At 46.6% G+C, this 26953-nt stretch overlaps 1 protein-coding gene across 2 annotated transcripts; it reads right to left on the bottom strand.

Annotated features, from left to right (window-relative positions):
- Positions 1 to 675: 675 nt before the first annotated feature.
- Positions 676 to 25982, bottom strand: MANBAL (mannosidase beta like). Of its 2 annotated transcripts, none has more exons than XM_043884167.1 (3): positions 25856 to 25982; positions 16121 to 16329; positions 676 to 1553 (listed from the first exon to the last, which is right to left on the bottom strand). In XM_043884167.1, the coding sequence occupies exons 2-3, from the start codon at positions 16268 to 16270 to the stop codon at positions 1446 to 1448; spliced, it is 258 nt and encodes an 85-aa protein (XP_043740102.1). In that variant the 5' UTR covers positions 16271 to 16329; positions 25856 to 25982; the 3' UTR covers positions 676 to 1445. The 2 variants fall into 2 exon arrangements, with proteins under 2 accessions (XP_043740102.1, XP_043740101.1); XM_043884166.1 differs by lacking the exon at positions 25856 to 25982 and adding an exon at positions 25504 to 25527.
- Positions 25983 to 26953: the final 971 nt, after the last annotated feature.

Raw genomic sequence — 26953 nt, 5'->3', positions numbered from 1 at the left:
GACGCTTCCGTCCCCTGAAACCTGGGGTGCTGGGATCTTCCAAGGCCCCCGTGGCAGACCGGCCATCACAGCACCCACCTGCTGACACTCACTGAAGAGTTTTAAATATCAGGAAAGGGGCCAAGGACTGGGTCCAAGCTCACATCCTGGCACTCCCGAGGCGTCAGGACTTCAGTCTCCCATCTCTGAAAGGGAGAGGACGTGCGCGCATCCCTTAAGCTCCTCCTCCTCAGCTGTGCCCTTCGGGAGAGTGTTTGGCAAACTATAAACCAGCTGGCCATTCGGAGGTACCACAGTCGAGGCTCCTCCCTGGAGGCTGATTCAGGGCATGTGACTAGAACTGACCCACCCCAGGCCACGGGAGGCCTCCGACTGGGTTCTCCTCGAGCCACTCTGAGGATAAGCGGCATCCTCCTCAGGCAGCTGGACCAGGGACTGAGTGGGACCTGGCCTGCGCAAACTCTAACACACACGTGGATGTTCACAGCGTTTCCAGTGACAGTGACTTAAGGGCCACATGAAGCAGTTGGCTGGACCCTTCCTGAAACTCATCCCAGAAATGACCAGATGACCCCCACTCAGGCCACCCTCTTCTCCAGGGGTGTGCCCTGCCTTACCCTCCAGGGCAGGGACCAGGCTCCCCCTCAGCACAGACAACACACAGGAGGCTCAGTGTGCGGGGCCATTCATTGACCTTTACTTTCCCAAATGACTATGGTCAGGGGTTGAAGGAACTGGAGAGAGAGAAGGGGATACAGACAGAAGCAAAAAGCTATACCCTCAATGTGCTGTGATGGGCTGAAGAGAGGTTCGTCTGCGACTGACAAGTCCCTGCCCCTACCCCCTATTTGAGATGCTCAGGAAGTTTGGGCTCAAGAATACACACTCATTGAAGCCAAATCCCTTCCGTCGGCCGGAGGAGGACTAGGCCTCTTTAAGGCCTGGTTGCTGCACCAGTGGGACCATTGTGCTAATGGCCTTGGCGCCTTCACCTAAACAAACAGGGGAGGCCTGGCCTGGTTCCCTCTGCACAAGCAGAGACAAAGGTGACTGATTAGCAGGAGATCCGATCTGCGGGGCATGGATAATGGCAGAGGGTGGTGCTTGCAGCAGTAGATAAGGACTCGCAAAATGTAGTGTAAACCTACAAGGTGGGTGACTAAAAGTAGAACACGGGGATTAAGTCAGAAAATGGAACTCTGTGAGCTGACCCAACTTTTCAAGAGGCTTCCAGGACAGTCTCTGTTCACAGGGTATTTCAGCCCCCTCGGCCAGAACCCCTCAGGAAGGCAGAAGGAAGAAGTGGTGGTCTGCCCGCCGGGGCCTGGGCGCTGTCATGATTGTCCAGATCTCTGTGGTCACAGGGCATCCCAGCCACCTGAGACCTTGTGCCCCAGGAGGGCTGCCCTCCAGGCCCTTATGCCGGGCTGCAAACGCCGCCTCTTCTACCGCTTCTTCTTGGCCTCCTTCTTGGGTCTCTTGTTTGCAGAAGGAGCAGTGGCCTTGGGCTTCCTCATCACTTCTGCACTTCGGGGCTCGGATGGTTCTGCCTCCTGTGTGGTGACAGAAAGGAGAGTCCTGATTAGACGAATCAAGCCTGACACCAGCGGAATGAGATCATGTCTGAAAGGACTCTGCAAATGAGAACAGAGAAACCAGGAATCAAACCATCACCAAGGAGACCTGGGAGTCCTGTGTTCCGGGACTGTCCCCGGGGAGCAGGTGAAAGATAAGGGAGGAGGCCTAAGGGGAGGGGCGGCCTTTGGAGTCTCACAGGCCTGAAGGGCAATGAGGCTCCCCCAGTTCCAGCCAAGTGACCTTGTGGGCAACCCCCTTCCCCTTTCTGCACCTCGGCTCACCCACCTGTGGGATGGAAACAGCGACGCGCACCTTGCAGGGCTGATGTGAGGAGGCAGAAATGCTGGGGAAGGACCCAGGGAACACAAACGCACCCAGGGGCTGATGGGACACAGTGAGCAGGGCCTGGGCAGAGTGCGGGTGGGGAGGCGGCAGTGGGCAGACCTTCTGTGGCTTGCTCTCCTTCCGGCCCTGCCATCCCCTCCTCCCATTCAAGCCACAGAGGCGGGGGCAGGGAAGGGTGGAGAGCACGGCCACTACACAGAGTTCTGAGGCGCCTGGCAGGGGTGCCCTGTGGGAAAGGGCAGAGGGCAGCCTCGGGGCACAACTCCAGACTCTCCCTATGTCCGGGGCAGCTCTGGTTTTTATCTGTCATGTACACTGTGATTTGTTCCCTGGACGATCTGGTTTAAACAAAGGCTCTGCTGCTGAAAAAAGGTTTAAAACCACAAAGCCAGCCCTGGCCTTCACAGGGCTGACAAAGAAAGTGGACTCTGGGAAGGGGACTTGGCCTGCGGCAGCTTCACAGGCTCCTGTCAGAGGAGACTCTGGAGTGGCCCCTGTCCTATCAGGAGTCTGCTCCTCCCGGTGATAAACCACACTCAGCTAGGAAGGATGTTGGAGTTCCCGTTTAGCGCAGAGAACACGAGCCATGGTCCGCAGGCCTGGTCAGGCCCACAGGCAGACCTCACTTGGCCTGCAGTGTTTATTTTTAGGAATTCGAGCCAGTTGGGAGATTTCCCATTCAACGTGGAGTCCTTGCTTTTCTTGAAAACTTTAAACATCCGGTGACACTGGCCTCATGGAAGAAATGGGCTGAGCAGTGGCTGTCCTTTATTCAGTGGCCCCCTCCCCCTCCCCTGGCTCCCGCCACTCCACTGGCTCCAGCACTGTAGTAAAGAAACGTTTTCAGGACTTGTGTTCTTTTGTTTAAAAATGGGAAAACAAAAAGCAGACTCAGAAGACAAGGAGGGAGCACGGTGTTTCTAGAAAAGCATTTCTTCGTGTCTAACTGGCCAGCTCCCAGCTTGCTTCACTCTCGGTCCTTCTCTGCTCACTGTCGGCTTCTGGCCCCAGCCTCAAGCTTCTGTCAGACAGAAGAGGCTGGACTGTGGCTGCAGACGGGCGGTCCCCACCTAAGGCCCAGTCCAAAGGTCCACCAGCTCCCTCTTATCAGCCTTCACTAGCTCTCCACCCTGCTCGCCTGCCAGCGGGGAAACCAGGCGTAAAGGCCCAGCCCAGTTCCAAGCACCCATGGGTGATCCTCCCTAGATAATCAGGGGGCTGGCCTCTGGTTGGCCAGATCTCTGATTGAGCTCATGCAGTCCCCTAGCTGTGATGCTGTTTATGAAAGAGAGGAAGGGAGGGTGGAAGGGAAGAAGGAAGGAAGAAGAAAAAAGAAAAGAAAAAAAGTTACCCCATTAGAAAAACAAAGAAGAAAACCTTAGAGGAGACAGTGTCAAGTGCACAGGCTGCAGAGCCACAGGAGGGCGACGGCTTAAGGCCAGCCTCACAAGCACAGCGCCTCGGGAGACTCTGGGAACTGGAAACCGTCTCCAGTCCAGTACCTGCGTGGCCAGTGGAAACCAGTCAATCCCTGCGTGCCCCGGGCAAACAAGATCTGATTAAACAAAAGGGTTTCTGCACAAGGGATTTGCCAGGCCTGCCAGGATCTCCAGGGATGGAGCCCCACTCTCAGTTCAAAGCTGGGGTCTTCTCCGATTTCAGTGGGGCAAGTTCAGAACCCAGAGATGAGGACACCCAGCTGTCATCCCTTGTGCTTCCTTTACTCCACAGACCTTCTCTCGGGCACCTCACCCTGTCTGTCACCTCCCAGATCTCTCTCTTGACCCAGCGTGGAACGGGCACCTCCCAGGCACCTCCAGCTCAAGTGCTGCAGACAAAGCATGGCCCCTCTGCAGCCGGCCTGGCCTTCCTCCTCCACCCCACCCCCTCCAGTAGGCAGAACAACCAGAGTCCCAGCGACCCCACCCTCCCTTTGCTCCCCTCCGTGCAACAGTCACCAAATCCTGCTGACTTGACCTCCTCCACCTTGACTTGGCCACCGTCTTAAGCATCAAAGGCTCTAATTCCTTATGCCATGACTTGTGTACCTGCCAAAAGAATTTTTCTAAAATGCAGATCCTCCCCACCTTAAACCTTTCAGTGGCTTCCATCACTCACAGTCTTATGTCCCATACCTGGGATGGCAGCTAAGGAGGCCACCTCTCCAGCCTCCCCTGGGCTTCCACTGCTCAGCCCTAAGCAAGAGGAGCACCCTTCTTTCCTTGGCCACCCAGCAAACCCCTCCCCACGGTTTGCTCCCCGCCCCTGCCCCCGGACCAGGAACACACTGCTACTCCCTGTCCAGCCTTTTTCCTCCACTCTTCCTCCAGCAGGTGCATGCTCTCCTCCACCCTGACGCACCAGACATCCAGAAATCTCAACAATGCAATTACATGTGCTCATGATGGTCTCCCCTCCTAGCCTGTGAGCCCCTTAAATGGCTTCAACTGTTCCTGAATGAATGAATGAAATGAAAGAACACACAAGATCTCCCATAACCATGGGAACTTCACTCTTGCTTTATGTGCTTCATGAAAATACAGCACTTAAGACTAGATCTTGGGCTTCCCTGAGTGGCTCAGTCGGTAAGAATCCGCCTGCCAATGCAGAGGACGTGGGTTCGATCCCTCCTTCAGGAAGATCCCACATGCGGTGGAGGAAGGAAGCCTGTGTACCACAACTACTGAAGCCCACGCGCCCTAGAGCCTGTGCTCTGCAACAAGAGAAGCCCAAAACGAAGAGCAGGCCCTGCTCACCACAACTAAAGAAAGCTCACACACCATAGCCAAAAAAACAATGTAAATAAATTAATTTAAAAAGACTAGGCCTCACTTTTTGCATAGGAACAGAGGACACAGCAGATTTTAAACCCAATATATGCACCCTAAGTCAACATCTAGACATAGCCATCAATAAGAACAGTAAGAGCCACAACAGCTGCTAATATTTACAGCGTGTCAGGCTCCATGTTCTGTGATCTGAACATGTTTTATTTTTCCCTCACAAAGTGCCGTAACGTGCCCCATTTTAAAGAAGAGACATTCAGAGAGGTTACGTGACCTGCCTCCGCTGGTAAGCAGGAGGGCCAGGATGACCTAAACTGTATGGTATATAGCCTCTTTCAGGTTTCCTAGGGACCTTGGGCTGATGGAGATCAAGACTTGGAGTGAACTGTGAATCTACTTTCTCTCTGTTTAGCCGAATCTGAAAGCACGGGTGATGGTGGACTGACAGAAACAGCTTGTTCAGGATCCTGCGACGGGTGGTTCAGGACCCCCTGCCTGTGGCGGGAGTCAGGAAAGTGGCTTAGTGCTCCTCGAGTCAGGCTTTGCTCCTACAGTTGAGAGCAGCTCTCCACGGGCGCGTGGACGCAGTCATTGCGTCATCCGAGCGCCCTGTCTGTCTCCTCCTCACCCCAGGCCTCCTCCTCTCTTCTCCAGCTCAGGCTCTAGCACTGTCATTCACCCAATTCCCCAAGCTACAAACCGCTGAGCCATTTCTGAGTTCTCGCCATTCCCTGCGTGCCCCCACATCCAATCTGTCACCATAGCCAGTCCATTCGGCTTTCCACAGAGCTCTCAGCTCTGCCCGGTCCCCTCTGGACACTCTACTGAGCAGGCTCAGACGACCCCTGCACCGCCCAACCCAACGCCCTGGTCTCCTGCCTGCCCACCTCAAGGTTTTCCTCACCATCCACCGCACTGCTTTCAGTCTGTTCTCCTAAAACAACCGTCCTGACCAGCCTGTTTTCTGCTTTAAACGTGTTGCTGGTTCCCTCTTCGTATAAGGCAGATTCCAAGAACCCCTGAGTGGCCTCCAGAGCTATTCCAACTGCAGCTTTGGCCCTGTCCCTGGGCACGCCCCCTCATGCAGCCCACTCTGTCACTTCTGGGCGACTGGCCAGCCAGTGACTCCCAGATGCTCTGCATCTTTCCAGCTCGGCACAGGTGCTCAGCACCCATCACCCATCCATCTGCGCCCAGTGCACGCGGGTTCTGGGTCAGGGGAACCAAGAGGAGGTGCACTTCCTGATGTGTGCCATGTGACTGCCTCTCAAACATCAGCTGCTGAGCCTCCCACCACCCTGGTGAGCCCATCCCTGTGAGCATTTCACAGGCCAGGAAACTGAGGCTAACCAAGACTTGGAGACTCAGCCAGTGGGGAAGAGCCCCTTCCCCGAAAGGGGCAGGGAAACGAAGGCAGCTGTTACACACGTGATTCAGCTGCTGGGGTCCTAGCCACACAGAGCAAGTTCCAAATTCTTAGCCAGCAAGAGTGACTCTGAATAAATGGCTGACTTCTCCTTCCTCTTCAAATGTGCGTTGCTGGTACAAGCTAGGCAGACGGCAGACTCCGAAGACGACAGCCCCACCTTTCAGTTGCGCCTCCTCTGCAGCAAGTGCCCCCCGCAATCTCACGTTAGGGAGTGAACGAACCCCTCCACCCGGGGAGCTCCTGGGTCTGCGGAGGCGTCCTCCGTGACACAGGCCTCATCAATAATGAAGCAGCTCCACAGCCACTTATGAGGCCAGGAAATTGCTGCTATTCATCAGCTTCAAATAATCGAATCTGTGCCACAGTGCATCCAATCTCTTCCAGCAGGGAGAGCACACAGAATTTTTATAATTTCCATTATACAGTTCAGGGTGGACTGAGTCCAATAAATCAGGACCAAATGTCATTCTACACAGACTGAAGCTCTTCTCTCCTCTGAAATGATCCTGGCAAAGGAGACCCTGCGCTGTGCGCAGGCAGCCCCATGGGTCTTATCTCACCCGATCCTCAAGGACGGTGTGGGACAGACATATATACACGATCACGTATAAAATCGATAACTAACGAGAACCTACTGTATAGATACACTCAGGGAACTCTTCCCAATGCTCTGTGCTGCGCTTAGCCACTCAGTCATGTCTGACTCTCTGTGACCCCATGGACTGCAGCCCACCAGGCTCCTCTGTCCATGTGATTCTCCAGGCAAGAATACTAGAGTGGGTTGCCATGCCCTCCTCTAGATCTTCCCCACCCAAGGATTGAACCCAAGTCTCCTGCATTGCAGGCAGATTCTTTACCGTCTGAGCCACCAGGGAATGCCACTCAATGCTCTACGGTGACCTAAACAAGAAGGAAACCCAAAAAAGAGGGGATATATGTGTATGTATGGCTGACTTTCGGTACAGCAGAACACAACACTGTAAAGCCCCTATACTCTAATTTTTTTTTTTTAACTATAAAAAAAACAACAAAAAAGAACCACATGGGTTGAGCGTGAATGCTGTCCTTTTCTAGCTCAGGACACGGGCTCAGAGAGGGGAAGGCGCCTGCGGCTGAAGCTCCAGCCTGCCCTGTTGTGCGCTCTTGCCTGAAGCCCTGGGCAGGGTGGTGGCTGGGATACCCTGCGGGGCTGGGACTAGCACTGGCCTTGGGCAGAGGACAGGACTAGCTGAAATCAAGAGGGGGAAGCTGTTCATGTGAGTTCCACAGGCGAACTGAGACAGAGTCCAGGACGCGCTTGGCAGGCGAGGAGAGCTGTGATTAGAGAGAATGGCCCACAGAGCTTACCCCAGACACGATTCAGCACCCCTGCAGGCCCCGCCCACCAGCTGGTCTGTGGCTTCATGCATGTCCGGCCGTCTCTCCCATGAGTCGGTAAGCATCTCAAGACCGTGTTTAGACCTTTGCCCTACCCACTGCGTGGCAATCTCTTGAGAACGGCTCATTAAGTAAAAAACACCCTGCTGCCCAATTCAACTGCAAACCCCTCCCAAGCTTAAAAAAACACAGGAGAGAACTGCAGAGGTGGTTCTGTGAGACTACCCCCTGAGGTGTTGAGAATAGGCATACACCCTGCCCAAGTTAACTATTTACTACTGCAGCCTTCACTGGCAATCGGGGGCTGAGTTTAAAATCAAGACCTGGGACTTCCCTGGAAGTCCAGCGGTTAAGAGACTTTGAGTTCCCGATGGTGGGGGCATGGGTTCAATCCCTGACTGAGTAACTAAGATCCAGTTTGCTACACAGCATGACCAAGATAACAAAATAAAATCAAATCAAGACCTCCATGCTGGATTTCCCAACAGGAACTTCCAGGCCACGGCCCCACTACCTCAGGAAGGCTCCATCCACCTCAGGGCTTCCTGGTTGCAGTGAAGTCTACGTGGGCATCGCATGGAACGCCACCGCTCCTGCCATCGGTTCTGGGGAGCTCTTCTCTGCTGGATCACAGTGCTAAGCACCTTTGTCTGCCCCCCCACCCCCGCTCCATCAAGGCCATGCTCTTTCCTTGTCCCATGTGATTCTGGGGGGCTCTCAGTCACTGTGGTCACAGCCATGGCCAGTTAAACATGGCCTGGCCAGAAATGGTACCCAATGCCTCTTCCCACCTATGAGGCAAAGTACAGACATGTGGCCAGGCCACAGCCAAGCAGAGGCCTTCCATGAGATCTGGAAAGTGAGCAGAGGCAGAGAAATGGCTTTCTTCACTTGTAAAGCATGGGAATAAGGACACAGACTGGGGCTGCTGCAGCCATTCTGCTGATGTGTGGCAAGGACCTAAAAATAAAGACAACACTGGTGGGAAGGCAGGAGATGGCGAGACAAAGGAAGCCCTGATGACCTTTCAGCTTCTGAATCCAGCTGTGCCTTGAAATTCCCAGCTTTAAAAGCCAATACAGTCTCTTTCTCTCCTCCTTAACAAATTTTTTACTTATTTATTTGGCTCTACCGGGTCCTAATGATGGCACGGGTACCTCTGTTGCCACAGACGGGATCGTCCATAGGTGCGGCCTGTGGGATCTTCCCAAGCTCCCTGCCTTGGGAGCGTGGTGCCTGAGCCACTGGACCACCATGAAAGTCCCCTAGAGCCTCTTTCTAAGGAAACTGCTGGAGTCAAGTTTCTGAGTTTTCAACAGAAAGACTCCCCATTAACAGAAGAGACTGAGGCAAGCCTGTAAAGATGGCAGGGTGGGAGTAAAGGCACCTGCTGAGGGGCTTGCGGCTGGCTAGGCATAGGTGACATAAACATATGAAAACCTGAGAACAGTCAGCATTTAAACTACTAGGAGAGTTTGTGACTGGCAGATGAACTCTTACTACCTACGACATGAGTCACTGAACAAAAAGTCAATACCTGCTTGCCCAAGATGGACAGGATCAACAGTCTGGGCAGAAATGAATCCAAAAGAGGCTTGGGGAGGACGCTCAGGTAGGCTGTGGGGAACATGGAGAGGACTCCTGACCTTCGCTTCCTCATTACCTACTCCTTCACTCCTGGAACGTGGCGCCCACCTCATTCAAACTACTGCCCTCCACTTGGAGAAAAGCAATAGTTTATCTTCCCAGAAAATGTGACTAAGCATGGAAGCATTTTTGCACAGAACTGCAGGAAGCTCACAGGTTTCTGCAGTCTTTATCAAGGGGCACCCTAGGGATCCAGAACTCTGCTAAGAAGTTAGTTCTACTGAAACCCAGCTCTGAAGGAGGGCAGTCTGAACATGTCATCAGGTGGAGCAGCCTTTCTTCCATCACTCAGCCTAGTCTGTGTCCTCCTTGAACCACACGGGGGTTTGCAGCGAGACCACAGTCTTCTAGTCCTCTGTCCACTAGTCTGCCCATCTCCAAGAGAGTAAAAGGAATGGAGACCCCAGTTTTGTCTGCATGGCACTCCTGCTCCCTTGGGAACTGACCTCCCACTCCCCCCCAGAGGTCACACCGCAGGATGCTGCCCTCCCCAACACTGGCCACAGCGGTCCCAAGCTGGGTCCCAGGTACAGCTCCTTCTCTGGGGATACTGGAACTGGGACCAAGCAGGAAGGCAGCCTCCAGAGGCTGCAGGTGAAAGATGCAAACTTGGGAATCTGTTAGTGGCCATGTTTTACCTTGTCACAGGGACAGTGAGCAGAGGAAGGAGGGCAAGAGAAGTGAGAGACAGGAGACGCACAGGAGGGGAGTCAGAGGGGATGTGAGTGATCGGGTCCCACCCATTCCAGAGGTCCAGCTGCATCCTTGCTCAGGGAGACCACCCATATCTTCTCAGTATCTCTACACTGCACAAGAACTGCCTCAAGCAAGCCAGACATGCCTCAAGTCCAGGCCTTCCCTGAATCTTCATTTCCCTTGAAAGGCTTAGCAACTCATTCTTAGGGTTGCAAGAAGTAATACTATGTTGGTTAAAATAATCCCCAGGTCTCCACCCCCAACTTCTTGCCAGCTTTTCCCTTCCCACTTGGATGCCACCTTTTATTACAAACTTGACACACACAGAACTGAACACCTCCTGGGCTCCCCAAATTGGTTTGTGCTTCAGGGAAACAGTCTTAAGGACCAGTGGCTGCACAACAGAATCACCTGGGCACTTGAAGAAATTTCTAATCCAAGGCTTCAGAGAACTGAACCAGAATCTCCATGGGTACAGAGCAGGCCTTTGAAAATTCCCCAGGTGGGAAGAGCCAGAGAGAGAATCACAGACCAGACCAAGAAAAGGCGATTCATGATAACACTCGCCAGTCCCTAGCTCAAGGCAGACATCAATGAATAATTTCTTTACTCTGGAGCCTAAAAGCAGCCCCAGAACCCTTTCCACCAGGGCCACCACACAAACAATCAGACTGATCATGAGAGATGAAACACAGCTGCATCCTGGAACTGACAGAAACGGTACAAGGATCTACCTTCTTAGATTTTAGAACCTGGCCTACAAGAAAATGCTTGGATTAAATGTGGCTCAGGCCTCAATCAGGCTCAAACAAATGTTTGTTTTCTCGGGTCTTAGTTTAATGAGGTGTCAATGAGAAAATGTTCTCATCTGGCTTAGGATTCTAGGGGCTTTGGTTTTAATTTTACAAATTAGTTCTCGCTCCTACTACAGAAAAGAAAGGGGGGAGGGGTGGGAAGCATTTCTCTGTGTTCTTTTTTCCTTTCCTGATTACCCCCAAAAGAGCTTTCAAATAATCTGCTAAGTATTGAAATACTGAAGTCATAAACTAGTTGCAGAAAATCGGCTTACTGAAACAACAGGAAAGACATTCTTTTGCCTTTCAAAGCCTTTCCCATCATCTAGAGCCAAAAATATTATCTTCTGACCCAAAAAGCCACTAATAAACCTTGCTTCTATAGGCTAAGCAAGAGGCATGATTTTCCCCTAAGCAATGTGGCTGAGAGAACAAGATTGTTCTCTGGGCCCCCCACCCCACCCTCTCCCACCTCCTTGTCACCTTCCGCTTCCAGGTACCTCGCTCCTGCTCTCAAGCTGCCTAGAGTCCCCACAGCTGTCCCCATTCCCACAGGCTCCTTTCCTCCACAAGAGCGCCCCAGCCCCAAGTTAAAACCCCTTTCTTTTTCCCTCCCTATCCAAATTCCAGTCACAGCTAGCTGCTGAGCACAATCTCTAACCACAGTCTTAGCACTCATTCTCTCTTTGTAAGGCTGTTTATACACATAGAATTTGGTGTTTCCTTTCCATTTAGTTAAAGAGTTTGGGAAAAGGCTGCCTTAGGGGGCATGCAGAGGAAAGCTAGCAATGGAATCCCTGCATAACTGAGGACCATTTTCGGGCATGACACATCAATAAAAAGTCAAATTAATGGTACTATATTTTTTGCTACTGATCCACTGAAAAACCAAAAAACAAACAGAAACAAAAAACGTTAACACAGGAATCTTCAGTTACAAAGACATTTGTGTTCCTTACTCCCCTGAACTTGAAGATAAAAGAAAATGAGATGTTTTGTACCACATTTGTATTTTAAAACATGAGGTTATTACAGAGTAAAGTCAGAAAGAGAAAAACAAATACCATATATTAAGGCATATATACAGAATCTAGAAGAATGGTACTGCTGAACCTATCTGCAGGGTAGGAATAGAGACGCTGACACAGAGAATGGACTTGTGTACATGGGGAGGAGAGGGGGGGCAAAGACGGTGGGACGGACTGAGAGAGTAGCATGGACATATGTACACTACCACGGGTAAAACAGAGAGCTGGTGGGAAGCTGCGCACAGCACAGGCAGCTCAGCTCGGTGCTCTGTGACGATCTAGAGGGGTGGGATGGGGGGTGGCAGGGAGGTTCCAGAGGGAGCGGGTACATGTGTGCATACAGCTGATGCCCAATGTTGTACGGCAGAAACTGACACAACATTGTAAAGCAACTGTATTCTAATTTTTAAAAAAAGATGAGGTTGCTGATACCAAAACCAAAGATACCACAAATAAAGAAAATTAAAGGGTAATATCATTGATGAACACAGTGATGCAAAAATCCTCAACAAAGTATTAGCAAACCAAATCCAACAGTATATTAAAAGGTTCATACACCATGATTAAGAGAGATTATCCCAGAGAGGCAAGGATTTTTCAAAATCCACAAATCAATCAACATGATATACCACATTAACAAACTGAAGAATATGAGCGTATGAGCAACCCAACAGATGCAGAAAAAGCTTTTGACAAAATTCAACATCCATTCATGATAAAAACTTTCCAGAAAGTAGGCACAGAGAGGACATACTTCAACATTAAATAAAGGCCATATATGACAAACACACAGCTAATGTCATACTCTATGGTGAAAAGTTGAAACCATTTCCTCTAAGATCAAGAACAAGACAAGGATGCCTACTCTCACCACTTTAATCCAACACAACACTGGAAGTCCTAGCCACAGCAATCAGATAAGAAAAAGAAATAAAAGGAATTCAAATTAGGAAAGAAGTAAAATTTCCCTGTCTGCAGATGGTACTATCTGTCTACCATACATAGAAAATCCTAAAGAGGCCACCAGAGAACTGCAAAAGCTCATTAATGATACAGAAATCTGTTGCATTTCTATACATCAACAATGAACAATCAGAAAGAGCAATTAAGGAAACAATCCCATCTCCCATGATGTCAAAAAAAATAAAGCACCTAAGAATAAACCTACTAATACCTAAGGAGGCAAAAGACCTGTACTTGGAAAACTATAAGACACTGACAAAAGAGATGGAAGATGACACAAACTGATGGAAAGAAATCCCACGCTCTTGAATTGGAAGAATCAATATTGTTAACCACACTACCCAAGGCAATCTACAGAATCAGTGAAATCCTGTCAAAATGCCAAGGGCATTTTTCACAGAACTAGAGCAAATAATTTTAAAACTTGTATGGCAACACATAAGACTCCAAATAGCCAAAACAACCTTGAGAAAGAAGAACAGAGCTGGAGGAATTATGCACTCTGACTTCAGTCTATATAAAGCTACAGTAATCAAAGCGGTATTGTAATGACACATGATAAATGGAACAGAACAGAACTCAGAAACAAACCCATGCTCTTATGGTCAATTAATTTACAATGAAAGAAACAAGAATATATAGTGGTGAGAAGACAACATCTTCAATAAATGGTGCTGGGAAAACTGAAAGTGAAACAAGTAAAGTGTTTATGACACAGGTGGGCTCAGAGAATTTCGCCCTCATGGTGGTTTTATTATAATCACTTTTACAGGGCATTTCTTCCAGGTTTCCTTCAGCCAATAATCTTACTTTGCCTGGTTCTGAGTCTGTCCTTGGCATCACTATATTTCAGGGCCCTTCCATGTGTGCCCACGCATCTCTTAGCCAAGATGGATTCTAGCGAAGGGACCTATGGGTAAGCTGACATCTCCTCTCTTGTTACCTCCAAGGAGCCTTTCTGGGCATGTGTAGTTGAGAAGGTCTCCTTGAGAATGAGAAATATGTGGTCTTTTATCTCTTATCTGGGCAGGCTCAGCCCTTCTCTCTCCTGCTGTTTTGGAGTAGCTACCCAGAGGGGAGAAACAAGCTGTTCACCCAGAGGCCCACCTAGCTCCTGCCTCTGCTCCACATTCCCTCCTAAGAGACCTCATCCTCTGTCATGGCTTTAACGATGTCTTACTGACTCTCAAATGCTGATCAGCACTCAGCACAGACCCTCCTCCTCATACAGAACAGGAGATGCAACTGCCTACTTGATGGAATCACCTGGACATTTTAAAGGCCTTTGTTAAAAACTGAACCCAGCATGCTGCCTCCCAATCCTCACCCCAAACCCACCTTTGCCAGAGTTCCTCCCAGTTACACCAGCAGGATCTCTGGGACACAGTCATCTCCAAGATATGTATCTCCAGAATATATTGTTAAATAAGGAAGCACATAAAACTGTGTTTAGTATCATTTGTAAATCAATGGGAGAAAATAAATGAATAAAGAAAGAAATATCACACACACACATATCCATTTGCATACATCTTCAGAAAAAAGAAACAAAAGGGGGATAAATTAAATAAAAATGGGTACCTACCAGGGGAGGAAGGGGAAAGGGTGGAAGATATAGAGATTCAAGGAAATTTCTGAAACTGCATCCTGTTACATAGTTTTGACTTTGGGAAAGTTTGTAATATAAAAGTTTTACATAATTTTTAAATTAAATCAAAAGGAAAAACCTCTAAAAGTAAAAAACAAAATGAAGCAAATCAATGTTATGTCATGGTGGGAGTATACCAATGTGAAGAAAAGGCTTATAAACACAGTACTCTGAATATACATCCCTACTGGGACATATTTTGGGGCCCAGAAAGAAACATAAAGAAATGGTGAATTTCATTCTAAATCTTACTGTTAATAGAGAAAAACAACATAGTTATTTGAAAGGTATAATAAGTATGTTTCAGGTGTGCTGAACAAAGTTTACATTAAAAAAAAAAAGTAAACTGCAGTCCTTAGAAAACCCAGCTTGCAAAGCTGGCCCTTGGCTGACATTTGGGAAACTGGATTTTGGGTGGTTCCCACAATTCCCAGAACTGATAAGAATGGCTCACTATGCCTAACCTGTCTGTGGAAACAATATGGTTTATGCTGAAAACCTGTCTTCCTGCTGGAAGTCTGGAATTTTGGGTTGTGTTAGGCAGAGGGTGCTTATGTGACCTGTCCCCTAAAACCCTAGGCAATGAGTCTCTAATGGGTTCCCTTGGTAGACCGTCTTTCACATAACTGGATGGGGTTCCCATTGAAAATCAAAGCTTTATTGGTCAAGACTGGAGGTTGCTAGAGTCCAAACTCACAACTCTGAAAACTAACAGAGGGAAAGAATCAAGCATTTATCCTGCCTTTTACTATGAACAGCATTTCAGACTAATCATATACGCATGATGAAAAGATCTTCTTCACTGAAGAATTCCAGCTAATAAAATGCAGAAGGAAAGAATGGCTCTAAGCAATGATCAATGGATGCTAAAACCATTTAGGTGAAAGAGGGATGAAGATTTTCTAACAGAGGGATTAGCTATAACCACCTGAACCCACAGGTATCTTAGAATCTCTATATGACAAACAGACACTAAGGGTCTGTTGATTTCAAAGAACAAGACATTCACAGCACTAGCTATGAGGTGTTCTCACTAAATAACTGGATCCGAATTGAATCAAGCCTCTAGACTGCATTTCTCATTGACAGAAAATACAAGGAACAAGTTAAACATGTCAAATGACACCACACAGAAGCAATCAGCCAAATCCTGGATGTGGTAGATGACAACCTACCTTCTCCAACAAATCAATGTCACGAGAAAAGTGAAGGTAGGGTGGAGGAAGGAGGCTGTAGAGCTACAGAATAAACAGACCTAATGAATGAAAGTTGAAATAACAAGAAAGTCAATCTGACGACATCACTCTCTCCTTTAAAACCCCCGGGCCCCCACCCCGACTCTTCTGGCTGTACCTCTCACCACGTCCCCTCTGTGCTCTGGCCACAGGCACCTGCATTCAGGGGTGAGCCCATTCCTTCATTCCTCGGGTCCTTACACATGCAGTTCCTCTCCTTGGGGCAGGAGTGTAAGTTCAGGTCCTCCCCCTGTTACACACCTTCTCAGTACCCTGTACTTCACAGGGAAACATGTGTATTTGTTTCATATCTGCCCTTCTCCCAAAGACTAGAAGTTCCTTGAGGGCAGACCCCACATCTTTCAGCAGAGTCTGACACATAGTAAGTAGGTACTAAATAAAAATCTGTTTCACACATATGCAAACAAATAAGGTATGAACCACGTGGCCCAATGCCACCAGGTGGGAATTTGGAGACACTTTAAATCAATCAAGGCCCGCATAATCCCTGCTAGTCTTCACTGCTGCAAAGTCTATAATTTTCAGGACCCAGAACCCAGCCCGAGGAGCTGAGGCTCACAGGGAAAGACTCACCGCCTCATGGGACTTGGGAACAGGAATGATGATGGCCAGCACGCAGATGAGCTGGAAGATGGCCCCCAGGAAGAGTCCGTACCGCAGCAGGTTCTCCAGGAACGTGGGCTCGGGCACCTCGGGAGGGGAGAAGTCCAGGTCGGAGGCCATGGCCCCAGCTGCCTGCTGCCTGAGGTCCCCTCCGACTCACTGCTATCCAGAGCCAGCTTCTAAATTCAAAGAGTTAATGTCACGTTTCTACAACTGATGTTTAAATGGGTCCACTTACACAAACACGCCCACATACATGCAAGGATATGTAAAGCAGCTATGGTGAAATGTTAACAGCTCTTGAGTCTAAATGGAGGATATGCGGAGAGCCACTGGACCATTCTTTCAACTTTCTTGTAGGTTTTCAATCTTTTCCAAATATGAAGTTACAGAAAATAAATAAATGCAAACACTTCAACAAAAATCTCAAATCAACATACATTTGCTGAAGGTCTACTCTGTTTCAGGCTTTCTTTACTTGTTCATTTATACATCCAGTCATTCATTCAACAAATACTCATTGAACACCAAGCACTAAAGGCTGAGCAAAACAGTCTTCTCTTCTCTCAGGGCCGACCTCTAAGGACAGAAGGACAGAGGCAGACAAAGAACTCATCCAGATGGAACATGCCAGCTAGTGTTTTGACAAAACACTGTTTTGACAAAAATCTTCAGAAGGGCATCACTTTATTTTGTATAGAGTGATAAGAAGACAAGACAGGAATGAAGTGCTGGAGACAGGAAGCGTGAGAGTGAGGCGGGGTGGCATCTCTGGGAAGCATATCCCAAGAGAGAAAAGCAAGTGTAGAGGCCCCTGGTCAGGGATATGAGTCCAAAATGGCCAGAGAGGAATGCAGGAAGGAGAAGGACAAGGTACGATAGAGAGGAGTGGGACTGACCTGGAAGTACCCTGACCCTCTGATTTTATGAAGTCAAATGTAAAGCCACAGAAGGGTTTTGAGCAGAAAAGTGACATGATCTGACTTACATTTTAAGTGGGGCAAGAGTGGACATGGGGAGACCCATGAAGAGGCTACTATCAGTAATCCAAATAAGAGATGCTGGGGACACGGATGACAGGAGCAGTGGTGGTCAGTGGTGGCAGGTCCAGTCTCAATCCACCTCTCCACACTCTCCTTTCACCAGAGCCCCCAACCCCTAACACCCTCGTCGAGCTGAAAGACCTGCCTGTAATTCTCCAAGAGCAATGAGCTCTCTCAAATCCTGGGCCTTTACCCAAATTGCATCCTCTGTCGAGAACGCCCTTTCCCACTCCGACCGCTTGGCCAAGTTCCCACTCTACCTCTAAGGCTGAACTCATGTCACCTCGCCAGCATGCTTTTCTTACCGCCCTCCTCCTATCCTGTAGGACTGAACTGCTCCCCCTCTACCACAGCACCCGTGAGTGGCTTCCTCTGGCCCACCCCAATTTTCTCAAGAAAGGGGAAAACTTTGGGGAACCAGACCCATCTGACTCCAAAGCCCTTTGTGTTTTCAGGGATCTGTGCCACAAGGCAACTTTCTGCTAAATCTAAGCTGCCTGATATCATGGTCATGAGCCACATGTGGCTATGGAGAGTTGAAACACAGTTAGTCCAAACTGAGATGGCTGTTAAGTTAGATACACACTCAATTTATAAGTTAGGATGATCATAAGAATGCAAAATATCTCACTAGAAATGTTTTATAGTGAATCCATATTGATGGCATGTTGAAAAGATACACTGGGCTAAATAAATTATTAACTTCATCTATCTTGAAAAAGAACAAAGTTGGAGGATTCACTTTCTGATTTCAAAATGTGAAATCTGATTTCAAAACAAAGCTACAATAATCAAAAGAATGTGATACTGGCGTAAGAATCTAGGCCAATGGAACAGAATAAAGACCACAGAAGTAAATCCTCCCATATACAGTCAACTGATCTCTGAACAAAGGTACCAAGACCATCCAATGGCAAGAGACAGTTTTGTTAACAAACAGTGCTAGGAAAACTAGATATCCACATGCAGAAGAATGAACGGAAGTTAACCCAAAATGTTTCAAAGAACTAAATTTAAAAGCTGAAACTATTAAACTTATTGAAGAAACATAGGAGGAATCTTTATGACATTGGATTTGGCAATGACTTCTTAGATGCCAAACCACAGGCAACAAAAGAAACAATAAACTGGACTACATCAGAACTGAAAATTTTTGTGCATCAAAGGGAATCATGAAGAGTGAAAGACAAACTGGAAAACAGTTTAGCAGATTCTAAAAAACTTAAACCTAAAATTATCATATGATCCAGCAATTTCACTCCTAGGTATATATACCCAATACAATTGAAAGCATGGACTCAGATACTTGTACACCAATGTTCACAGCTACACTATACACAATAGTGAGAAGATGGAAACAACGAAGTATTGATCAACAGATGAATTGATAAATGAAATGTGGTATATATATACACACACAGACACACACATATTTACTCAGCTATTAATACTGAGATGAATAAAATTCTGACACATGCTACTACATGAATGAATCATGAAAACACAGTAAGTGAAATAAGCCAGACGCAAAAGGACAATAGTACATGATTCCACTTGCTAGGTACCTAGGATAGGCAAACTTAAAGAGACAGAAACTAGACTATAAGGTTACAGGGACCTGAGGAGGATGAACGGAGAGTTACTGTTTAATGGGTACAGAGTTTCAGTCTGGCATTATGAAAAAATTCTGGAAATAGTGGTGATGGTAACACACACTGTACACTTAGAAGTGGTTAAAATGATAAATTTTATAATATGGATATTGTGCCACACACAAAAAACTGTACCTGTTTCTTCTTACTTTTTAAATATGGCTACTAGAAAACTAAATTAAACACGTGGCCTGCATTATACCCCTATGTATGGCTCTGCGTTTGCCCGAGAAGCTTCCTCCAATTTGGCTCTGACACTTCATTGCTCTGCAACATTTTTCCAACATGAATGCGGAGTGACTAAAGGATGACAAAAATGATCTTTGAAGTGAATAGGCTGGGGGGTTTAAGCAAATACACATGGTCTACCTTTTAACCTAGTCTCTTAGGAAGGTCATGCACCTGTGCTGACAAGGTGGCCATTGTTCCACACCACTCCTGTCTCCCTTGGGAATGGTTTTCAAAGTCTGAGGTTCATTCCCCTGCCCCCAAACCCTCAGAGCTGGCAGATCTTATCCTCCCAGAAAAGATCTGACTTCTGGAAAGAACCCAACATCATCTGGATCCCAGGGTGGTGAATCAGGTGGCGCCTCAAGCCCAGGAATACCATTTTTGGTCAAATACAAGGTATGACGCTCAGAGCCTCGGCAGATTGTTTGTGGTGGCTCAGACACCGGCTCTGAAGTGAATTCCAAGGCAGCTGCAAGAACAGCTTCACTAGACGAAACGTACAGGCCAGACAGGGCCCTGTATCCTCGTGCTGTGTGAACTGTAAGGTATAAAAAAAAAGCTCTCTCATTTCTTCAGTTACGCCTCATAAATACACACTTTTTAAAAATGCCCTTGGCCTTAAACTTTACCTTTAAGGCTGTAACCAGCCTAGGGGGCTTATCAGTATTTAGATTTATTAGTGTTACTAACAGCAACATTGTTAAGAATATTTCTAATACAATAAAAACATGGGGCCAAGAGTAAGGCTAAGGGCACAGACTCTGCTTCTATTACCAATTAGCTACACTTTGAACCAATCTAGAGACTTGATGTTCTCAGGAGCCAAACAACAATAATATATTCAAAGCTATAATACATTTAGGCTTTTTTTTTTTAATAGCAATTAGGCAATACATAACAAGAGTCATAAAAGTGATTATTATATCCTTTGACTGAGTAACTCACTTCCTAGAATTTACAGTAAGGAAACAATTCAAAAGAAGAAAAAGACTTCAGGTACAAAAAGAGTTCATGGCAGTGCTATTCATAATACTGAAAACCAGGAAGCAACTCAAGTGTCCAACAATAAAGAAGCCGTTAACCCAATTATGGTACATCAAGGCATATTGCCCCTTGGCTTAAATAGCAAATACAGATGTTGCGTATCAGGCCAGCGGAAAGTCTTTGCAAAATTATGTTACATGAAAAAAGAAAACAATTACATAAACACTATCACTGCAACCATGTAAAAATTGTGATTTCACTGGCTAAAGATCAAAAGAGGCCATAAGAAAATGTAAATAGTTGCTATTAAACGTGAAGGGGCCATAAGTTTTAATTCAGGGGAGAATCTTATTGAAAAAATTTATACAATCTGAAAGAAAAATCCATGCCCTATCTGCAATCTTCAGAAGACTTTTATAGAGTCTAATGAAATGTTAAAAAGCAGAGACATTACTTTGTCAACAAAGGTCCATCTAGTCAAGGCTATGGTTTTTCCAGTGGTCATGTATGGATGTGAGAGTTGGACTATAAAGAAAGCTGAGCACCAAAGAACTGATGCTCTTGAACTGTGGTGTTGGAGAAGACTCTTGAGAGTCCCTTGGACTGCAAGGAGATCCAACCAGTCCATCCTAAAGATCAGTCCTGGGTGTTCATTGGAAGGACTGATGCTGAAGCTGAAACTCCAATACTTTGGCCACCTGATGTGAAGAGCTGACTCATTTGAAAAGACCCTGATGCTGGAAAGACTGAGGACAGGAGGAGAAGGACGACAGAGGATAAGATGGTTGGATGGCATCACCAACTCAATGAAGATGGGTTTGGGTGGACTCTGGGAGTTGGTGATGGACAGGGAGGCCTGGCATGCTGAAGTTCATGGGGTCACAAAGAGTCGGACACAACTGAGCGACTGAACTGAACAGATTGAAATGCTGCCCAGGAGAACTTTCTGCAATGCCCGAAATGTTCTATACTTGTGCTTTCCAATATGGCAGCCACATGTGGCTAGTAAGCACTTAAAGGAGAATTGAGGAACTGAATTTTTCATTTTAACTTCAATTAATTTATAAATCATCACATGTGGTTAGAGGACTCCCAGACTGGACAGCACACGTATAATCAGAGGGTGGCTGTAGTAAAGTTCAAGAAAACATAAAATGCTCTATACAGCTTGTGTGTCTGCTTTAGAACTTCTGTCTCGTTTTCTTTGCACCCAGGCTTTACTTCCCCGCCTGCCTGCCTGGATTTCTGGATTTTCCTTTCCTGACTACAGAAGTCACAAGAGTGCTACTCATCCTTCGGCTCCCAATGAAGAGGCTCTTAGCTCTCAGACTCTGTGACAGGCTTTGCTCCTCCACCCCCTCCACTGTCACAGCAGATCATCTGCCAGATGAGCACAGTACTTTATAGTCTAACTCATTCAATTCACAACCACTATGGACAGGGGGTATTACTAATGAGGACAAGGAAACCAAGGCTCAAAGAGGTTATGCGGCCTACCCACGGATCACTTGGCTGAAAAGTGGCAAAGCTGGGATCGAAACTGGCTGGTGGGTAAGACTGAAACTCACCTGGAGGTCAATGGTTCTCAAACTGCAGGTTTTGGCCCATTAGTGAGCCATGGAAACCATTAAGGGGGCTGCCGCTGGCACTTTTTAATTTTATTAACCAGTACAATAGAAAATATCACATTAGTAAGGGTGAGCATTATATCTTGAAGCTTTTTTTTTTTTTTCCAGTTATATCCATCTACATCCCAGCATGCATGTTCTGGATCAAAATTCATTTCTTACTGTTTGAGAAATACCATACAGTCTAATGTTCGTATTGTTCCACTATAATCTCCTGAGGTAGTTGGAACCGAGGGTCCATTTTGAGTTTGTTCCAGGGCCTGACACAAATATCTGGTAACTGATCAAACCTACGCTTGTTTCCCATCTTTAAAGAGCAGCCTCATTTTACAAGGAGGGGGAGCTGAGAGGCACGGGGCTTACGCAGGCTCACCCACTGAATCAGGGCAAAGCTAAACATCCCGCTATGTCTCTAACCCTGTGGTGCTCCAGACCTGCTTAAGAGCAAAGGTTTTGTTTTTTCTTTACACATGGGGAAACTCATACCCCTACTGGAATTTAATAAAAAGTACAGACCCACTTATTATCAAACATGGAAAAGATAATTTCATAAGGTCATCAGACCTTGTGATCTGGGGGTCATGAGACCCCTTGAGGCTCATCCGTGAATATCAGACACCAGTAGTCTGAGACATTCATTCACTGAACACAGAGTTACTGAGTCCCTGCCATGGAGTTTCCATCCAATCAGAGGCACCCAAACACATAAAGATAGAATGTAATGTTGGCGGTTGAGTAGTATGAGAAAATATAGAGAGGGAGGTAAGGGGTGCTATTCTATATGAGGTGGTCAGGGAAAGGCCACCCTGAGAAGGCGACATTTCAGCAGAGGCAAAGAAGAAAGCAAAAGAACAAGTTATTTCAACATCTGTTAGGTACCCCAAGATGCAGGAGAGCAAGGGATGAGGTCTGAGGCAGAAAAGAACTTTATGATCAGAGGAATGTAAAATGAGCGGCTGTGTAAGACCAGTAGGACTCGGGGTCAAAGGGGAGCCTCCGGAAGGTTCTTAGCAAAGAAACAATATCATCTGACTCATTTTTAAAGGGTCCCTGTGGCTGCTGTATTGAAAGAGATCGCAGAGGGACAAGAATCTGAAACAGGGAAACCAGTTAAGAGGCTACTATACTAGTCAAAGGGCTTCCCAGATGGCTCGTGGTAAAGAACTGAGTCCTTTACCCGCAATGCAAGAGTCCCAGGATCAATCCTTGGGTCGGGAAGATCCTCTGGAGAAGGAAATGGCAACCCACTCCAGTATTCTAGCCTGGGAAATCCCACAGACAGAGAAGCCTGGTAGGCTACAGTCCGTGGAGTCGCAAGAGTCGGACATAACTTAGCAACTAAACAACAATAATTACTGGTCAAAAAGACACACTTGCACCAGGCAGCAGTGGAGAGGGTAAATTCTCAGGTTATAGATACATTTTAAAGGAGGGCCAACAGGATTTCTGGGATGAAATCTAAAATAGAGAAATTACCAATAAGACCTGAAGGTGAAATTATTCTGTATGATATTGTAACAGTGAATCTAAGACCTAAGTATTTGTCAAAATCCACAGAACTTTATAGCACAAAGCGTAAACTTTAATGTACACAAATATATTTCAAAAAATCATTTAGGTATCCAGGATGGAATGTAGAATGTGACATTCTGAGTCTAAATATATTACAAATGGATGAGGTAATTTCACTGAAGAGGTAGGGGGAATGAGGTGCTGACCTCAGTAACTGTGGAAACAGATGGAATTTAGAAGACTAAAAGCAAGAGGAACTGTACATGGGCTCTGTTGTTTTCCACATGGGATACAGGTTAACAATTCTGAAACTATACACATACACTGGAATTGCACAATTAAGTAAATGGATGGTAGATGGTGGGAGCCAGGTTTGTTACAGTTGGGAGTAGAAGGTTATAGATAAGCCAGAGGAGGCTAGATGATCCACGTGGATGAATAAGTATTGTGGATATCAGTACAAAGTCATATTTAGATTATTATAGATACAGACAGCTACATATATATATACAGAGAGAGAGAGGCAGAAAGAGACAGAGAGACAGAGAGGGCGGGGAAGGAGAGGCTAGTCTATACACACACATCTCTTGCTACGCGTTTACTGAGAGGGCCTAGAAACCTGGGCATCCCAAACAGTAGCAATAAGCACACGGAGCACCCAGATCTTGGTGTCTAATACGATTCTCCAAGAAAATGAACCAGGGGCTCCTCAGAGAAATGGTTAACTCTAGGACTGAAGCAGGAAATACATAAGACGAGCCTGTAACAGAAAATAAGAAAGTGTTCAAAAAAACAAAACACATTGATCAAGGTATGTCAAAGAGATATAAGACCCACTTTGATTGCCAAAGCCAGAACAATCTGCACAGCAAAACAAATTGAGTAGCCCTGGATTATAATTCGAAGTATGAAAAGAATTATTCAAGGCCATAGTGATATTATTTAATAAGCAAACAAACCTCCCAAGATTTTTAAATAATTTATGTAGATAATCTGTCTTAAAGTGTGAAGTGTAACTCCACACTCCTTAAGGATGGGCTGTGCATAATGACTTCCTTCCAGAAGTACAATATGGAAAAGTGGTGGAAGGAGAGTTAACTTTATAGTGGAAGAACTTGACTACTTCAAGCTAGTGATCTGGGTTAACATCAACAGTGATGACATATACTGACAGTATGTACCCTACTGTGACGGTGTGAGGTACATACAGGATAGTATATACTCTGTGAGGTGATAAGAATGGCACTTTACCTCTGGGATCTTCCTCCCCCAAACCTGTAACTCCAATGCCATCATAAGAAAAACATCAGACAAATCCCAAACAAGAGTCATTTTATAACATATCTGACCAGTAATACTCAAAACTGTCAAGTTTATCTACAAGAAAAGTCTGAGAAACTACTACAGTCCTAGAAACCTAAGGAGAAACGACTAAACGTAATGTGGGATCTGAGCAAAGAGACTGAGCAAAGAGAAAACTGAGCAAATCTGAAGAAAGCATGGACTTTAGTTAGTTACCAATACTGGTTCATTAATTGTGACATTAGAATTATACTAATGTAAGATGTTAATAATAGGGAAAATTGTGGGGGGACATATGGGAACTCACTGTAGTATCTTCACAGTAATTTTGAAAATCTAAAATTATTCTAAAATTAAGTTTATTGGAAAAAAGTCAACATTTCAAAATAAATAACCCTTCAGACATGTATAGATGTCCAGACTTAGCAAACAGAAATTAAGCCTTGTCTAACACAGAAAAACCCAGATTCCAAGTATCTTGGTAGGGGATCCTTGGCTTCTAAAGAAATTACTTTAAAATTCTGCTCTGAGACGTCAACTGGAACAGAATGGGGAATAGAAAATCAGTGTCAGGAATTACTACCCTGGGCTGTTTACCCAGACCCTTCCCATTACAACAAATTCCCAAGAACTGCTCAAAACTGAGTTCGAATTTTGTCCTATGCAAAGATCTCCCATCTCCCAGAGTAGTAAAAGCTGTCAGCCAATGGGCTGAAAAAGACGGGCAGATGTCCTGTAAAATGTCATTCTGACGCGGCAAGTGTGATTGCCACAAGAAAAAGTGTGGTTTCATAGATTCATTTCTCACTTCTCTCAAAAAAAAAAAAAAAAATTCAGCAAACACGCATTGTGCACTTACTAAGCCTTTTGCATTGACCATCTCATTTAATCCTACAAGCAACTCTATGCACCCATTTTACAGAGGAGAAAACTGAGAACCAGAGAAGCAACCAGAGCTTGCCCACAGTTACCGAGTAATACGGTACACTAAGGATTCGAACCCCAGCCAGACTGACTCCGGAGCTCCTCCGAATGCTCCGCCCTTGGGAAGAAAGGCCAGGTCACAACTGTGAGGAGCACCGGGTCTGGTCCCAACTCAGAGCTAAGGCGCTGGACACGAGCAAAGCAAGGCCCTCCGCCCCTGGGAGTCAAACTGCCCTCCGCAAGTAACTTCCGAACAAGCGACCCAGGAAGTTATTTGCGCCAAACACGGAGCAGTCCCCGGGCCGGCAGAACAGCGCCTCCGGGTCAGAGGCAGAGGCGCCGGAGCCTAATCCCCGTTCCTGTACCACAGCCTCGGCGACTACGCCCCGCCCCGAAGCCCGGACCGACCACGGGCGCCTCGGTACTCACCTCCCTGGCCGCCGCGCCGCGTCCCCGGAAGTGGTTTCTTGAGACCTTGGGGCCCGGAAGTGACGCTCCAGAGCAACCAGCGGGCTCGGTTCCGCCCCTCAGCGTTGCTAGGGTTGGCGGATCTAGGCTGCTGGGCTTTGTTAGCCTTTTGTCCCAACCCTGACGTTTGGAGCTGGAGAGAGAGGCCTGCAAAAGTGAAAGCCAGGTTCCCTCGATTCGCTAAGGCGCTGTATCACAGCCCATTTCAGCAAACATTTATACACGTTTATAGACGCCTTAATTTTTTTTTTTTTTGGAAGTTTGATTTACAAAGTAGTTTGTAAGTTTTAGGTGTGTTTGTAGTGGTGTGTAAGTTTTAGGTGTACAACAAAGTGATTCAGCTATATATATATATATATATTTTTTTTTTTTTTCAGATTCTTTTCCATTATAGGTTGTTATAAGATATTGAATATAGTTCCCTGTGCTATACAGTAGGCCCTTATTGTTTATCTATTTTATACGTTTGTTGTTGTTGTTGTTGTTGAGTCGCTGAGCCATGTCTGATTCTTTTGCAACCCCATGGACTGTAGCCTGCCAGGCTCCTCTGTCCATGGGATTTCCCAGGCAAGAATACTGGAGTGGGTTGCCCTTTCCTTCTCCAGAGGATCCTCCCAACCCAGGGATCGAGCCTGCATTTTCTGCATCTCCTGCTTTGACAGGTGGATTCTTTACCACTGAACCTCTAGAGAAGCCCATTTTACACATAGTGTATCTGTTAATCCCAGACTCCTAATTTATCCCTTCCCCTCATCCTGTTTGGTAATCATATAAGTTTGATTTCTATGTCTATGAGTCTATTTCTGTTTTGTAAATAAGTTCATTTGTATCGTTTTTTAAAAGATTCCACATGGAGGTGATATCACATGGTATTTGGGTTCCCCTGGTGGCTCAGATGGTAAAGAATCTGCCTGCAATGCTGGAGACCTGGGTTCAATCCCTGGGTTGGGAAGATTCACCTGGAGGAGGGCATGGCAACCCACTCTAGTATTCCTGCCTGGAGAATCCCCATGGACAGAGGAGCCTGGTGGGCCACAGTCCATGGGATCACAGAGAGTC

Source organism: Cervus elaphus, chromosome 23, assembly GCF_910594005.1.
Source record: "Cervus elaphus chromosome 23, mCerEla1.1, whole genome shotgun sequence".
NCBI lineage: Eukaryota > Metazoa > Chordata > Mammalia > Artiodactyla > Cervidae > Cervus > Cervus elaphus.
Note: the sequence above shows the minus strand (reverse complement) of the source record. Positions and strands in the feature narration are given on the sequence as shown.